At 55.0% G+C, this 3690-nt stretch overlaps 1 protein-coding gene across 5 annotated transcripts in view; it reads left to right on the plus strand.

The window, feature by feature from the left end:
* HMOX2 (heme oxygenase 2) overlaps nucleotides 1-3038 on the plus strand; it is a 53203-nt gene extending 50165 nt beyond the window's left edge. For all 5 annotated transcript variants that reach the window (XM_080556283.1, XM_080556282.1, XM_080556290.1 and 2 more), the window contains 3 exons: nucleotides 608-1099; nucleotides 2053-2173; nucleotides 2257-3038. In XM_080556283.1, the coding sequence (XP_080412409.1) occupies nucleotides 608-1099; nucleotides 2053-2173; nucleotides 2257-2381 (738 nt within the window). In that variant the 3' untranslated portion in view covers nucleotides 2382-3038. The remainder of the gene's footprint in view (nucleotides 1-607; nucleotides 1100-2052; nucleotides 2174-2256) is intronic.
* Nucleotides 3039-3690: the final 652 nt, after the last annotated feature.

Raw genomic sequence — 3690 nt, forward strand, 5'->3', positions numbered from 1 at the left:
TGGGTGGAAGTGCTGGGTGTCTGGCCACGTGTCTGCGGGCAGCTTGGGGCAGGTGCAGCTGCCACACAGACGCTGGTGGTGTGAGCTGCTCAGGAGTGAAGTCTGGGTGGGTTTACGGCACTGATTTTGGCCTCTGGAGGCAAAGCTAGTCTCTGTCTTAGTCAAAGCTAAAGCTTGACTTCAGATCAAATTCCTTTTTCTTCTGAACAGAAGGGGTGGGATTTGGGGTACAAGTAGCACTGTCTGATCCTGAAGGTCTTGGCACACTCGGTATTCTCTAGCACGAGGCTGTTGGTGCTGGTTGTATCTTCAGGATGAGCTCAGTCCCTGTGCCTTGCCAGCAAGGTGACAGGAGGCCCAGAGCCTGCAGCTGGCAACATTAGGCTAATTCTTAGCTCCTGCTCTGTAGGCAACGCTGTTAGGAACACCGGTAGAGAAGATTCTTCAAGTGACACGTGCCTGGTACGGGCTCTCCAGGCAGGTTTTGTGTTGAGCCGGGGGGTTTTCTCCTCGTGTACCCCAACTCCGTGCAGGGGTGGGGCAGCCACAAAGTGTCATGTGCCTCTCAAGTGAATGGCCTCTCACATCCGCTGTGCTTTGTCCGTAGCTGGCTACTGTGGCACTTTACTTCACATACTCTGCTCTGGAAGAGGAAATGGATCGCAATAAGGACAACCCAGTCTTTGCTCCTCTGTATTTCCCTCTAGAGCTTCACCGGAAAGAGGCATTGATCAAAGACATGAAGTATTTCTATGGAGAAGACTGGAAAGAGAAGATACAGTGCTCAGAGGCAACGCAGCACTATGTGGACAGAATCCACCACGTGGGGCAGCATGAGCCTGAGCTGCTAGTGGCTCATGCTTACACGCGCTACATGGGGGACCTCTCAGGTGGCCAGGTGCTGAAGAAGGTAGCCCAGAGGGCCCTGAAGTTGCCCAGTACTGATGAAGGGATCCAATTCTACGTGTTTGAAAACATTTCCAATGCGCAGCAGTTTAAGCAGTTGTACAGAGCAAGGCTGAATGCACTGGACTTGGACAAGAGCTGTAAGGAACGGATCGTGGAAGAGGCCAACAGAGCCTTCAGATTTAACATGCAGGTACTGCATCCCTTGAGCCCCTATAGATGTAGGTGCTGCTACTTCCAGCTCTGGACCAGCTTTTAGGCCTGGGTTAATTCAGTCCGCTGCTCACCTGGGCATAGTGGTTTGGGTCAGAGGCCAGATGGCGGGGCTCTGGTGTGTGTGTGGGGGGGGTTCTGCCTTTGCTGTGTGGGATTCTAGGTTGAATAGCTCTTCCGCTAGTTTCTGGAGACATGGCTGATATCAGGCAGGAATTCCTCCCACACACCAGCACCACAGCTGAGCCCTAGAGGCTAAACTGAGATAACTTTGCCATAAGATTGCCACGGGCTGTGTGCCTTTGAAGCAGCAGTGGGAGCAAAGCTCTCACTTTGAGGCAGCCTCAATCAATTTGAGTGCATTGCACCTTACCCATCCCACGTCTCACCTAGAGATGCCGCACGTTGCTGAGTGGCCAGACATGTCTGTAAGCTTGTGGCCCCTCGTTACTTCCCTCCGTGTTTGCCTGTCATAAAACGTGACTGAGCTGCGCTGGGGGATGAGCATAGTCTCAGTTACTGGATGCAAGCTTTCATCTGTGCCCATAGCAGGTCACTGTGGTTTAAGCTGGTCAGAAGGGCGGCAGGACGTGGCAGGCTCCTTTGTTGGGATCCTTGCAGAAGCTCTGGCAGCAGGGAGGGGAGAACTCTGCCTTGTGGCAGGCTAGAGGGCAAACAGCGGTGTGATGCTGCGTCTCACTGCTGGATTTAACAGCTTCTGGTATGGGCTGCGCCTTCTGAGCTGTGGCGCATCCCAGACGTCACCACACATCTGCCTGCAAGGCGCTCTGAAATGAGTACCAAATGCTGCATTTGGGGTCTGGGTGGAGGGAGGCAGAAGCAGCTCCTGCTTGTTCTCCAGATCATCCCGTGGGTCTGGATGAAAGCTGCCCGGCTCTGCTCACTTTGTGTGCTCACTATGCCCACGCACAGGTATTTGATGAGCTGGACAAGATCGGCAAGTCGCTGACAGAAGAAGCCCAAGAAGGAGGCCTTCCAGTCCACGATGGAAAAGGAGACCTACGCAAATGCCCTTACTATGCAGACAAACTAGGTGGGTTGTGGGCAGTGAGGGAGCAGCTGCATGAACGTGGCGAAAGACTCGCAGCACTAACGATGCTTTCTGTGTTCTGGCAGGCAAGGCAGCACCCGGCTGTCCCTACCACGCTGCCGTGGCCTTGGCAAAGCAGCCCCTGGTGCAGCTGATCCTCGCGGCTTGCGTTGCTGTGGCAGCAGGAGCTGCAGCGTGGTACCTGATGTGATGCCACGGCTGCCACCCGGCTCTTGGTGGTGGCAAGGCACACCCTGTCCTTTTCCAAACTGTTCCCTTGCCATTGGCGGAGTTGACTGCAGGGAAGTAAGGGGGGGGGAAATCTGGGGGACTGTCCAAGACTTTTTGCACACCAATAATGCAAGCACAGTAATATAATGTCTTTAGCTAACTAGTGTACAGGACTGGTCTGGTGAGAAGATGTGAGGATTCCACTTCAGCGCTGCTCCGCTCAGGCTGGAGCAGCTTTTAAGGCTAGAGATGTCTTGTCCTGTAGTGACAGAGTCTGCACATGCTTGGCTTTTCATCTCTTTCCCTGGAGCAGTCTCTGGAGGGTGTTTCCTGCCCTGGGCTGCAACCCAAGAATGTGTCATCAGTCTTTTCAGTGAAGAGCACTCGGTTTTGTACCCTGAGAAACTGATGTTTCAGTCATGCTGCGGTGGTTGTGCCATGGGCCCGTTAGCTCAAAGGAATGTCCTGCTTGTTGCAGTGTCCCAGGGACCAAGCACAACTCATGGGTGGAAGCTCCCTGGGTGAAGGGGGACAGGACCAAATGTGTGGGTTGGGGGTATGAAGGTGTCAGATGTATATTGTGCAACATCAATTCTTTGCTGAAGCCTTGACTGGAATAAAAACTTGCTATGCTGTAGCTGGGGAAAGCCAGAGGCATCAGTGTGGGAGAATGTAGGCCTGGGGGGGGGGAGGAGGGCTGGGGCAGAGGTTAATGGAGTGAAGCAGTTTTGTCTTGTTCTGACTCAGCCACTCTGAGGCACTCCTGTCATGCCCACCCCATCCCCGCTGCGTCCTCTTGGTTGCTCATTTACCCAGCCCCTGGGAGGAGGTGACCCACTGCTGCTGTAGGTGCCTGCTGCCCCTGCTTACCTGGGCCTTTCCCCTTGGGAGGAGCCTCCTGGTCACCCCTCCTTGTCCTCTCTGATGGGAGGAAATGTTTCCCTCGAGGCAGGTGCCCTGTGTCACAGGGCTGCTTCTGTGCCCTCTGTGTCCCAGAGCTGTGCTGGGCCGCACCAAGGGCTGCTGGTGCTGCTCTGCCTTCCTCCAGCACTGCCCCTGTTGCCCCCTTCCTTGTTGGCTGTGTGGACAGGAGGGGGGTGCCTGGGCTGCAGCCTGGGGCTGTTACCTCCCACCCTAACACCGTGGGCTGGGCGGGATGCTGCTGCTCTCCTTCCTGTGGTTCATGCTGCCCCTCCCCACACACACACACTTACACAATCCCTTCTCAGCTTCCTTGGGGTAGATCTGCGCATTTGGGAGCGGGGGGAAAGAAAAGACGTATGCTGATC

This window comes from Anser brachyrhynchus, assembly GCF_964034855.1.
Source record: "Anser brachyrhynchus genome assembly, chromosome: 15".
Taxonomy (NCBI): Eukaryota; Metazoa; Chordata; class Aves; order Anseriformes; family Anatidae; genus Anser; species Anser brachyrhynchus.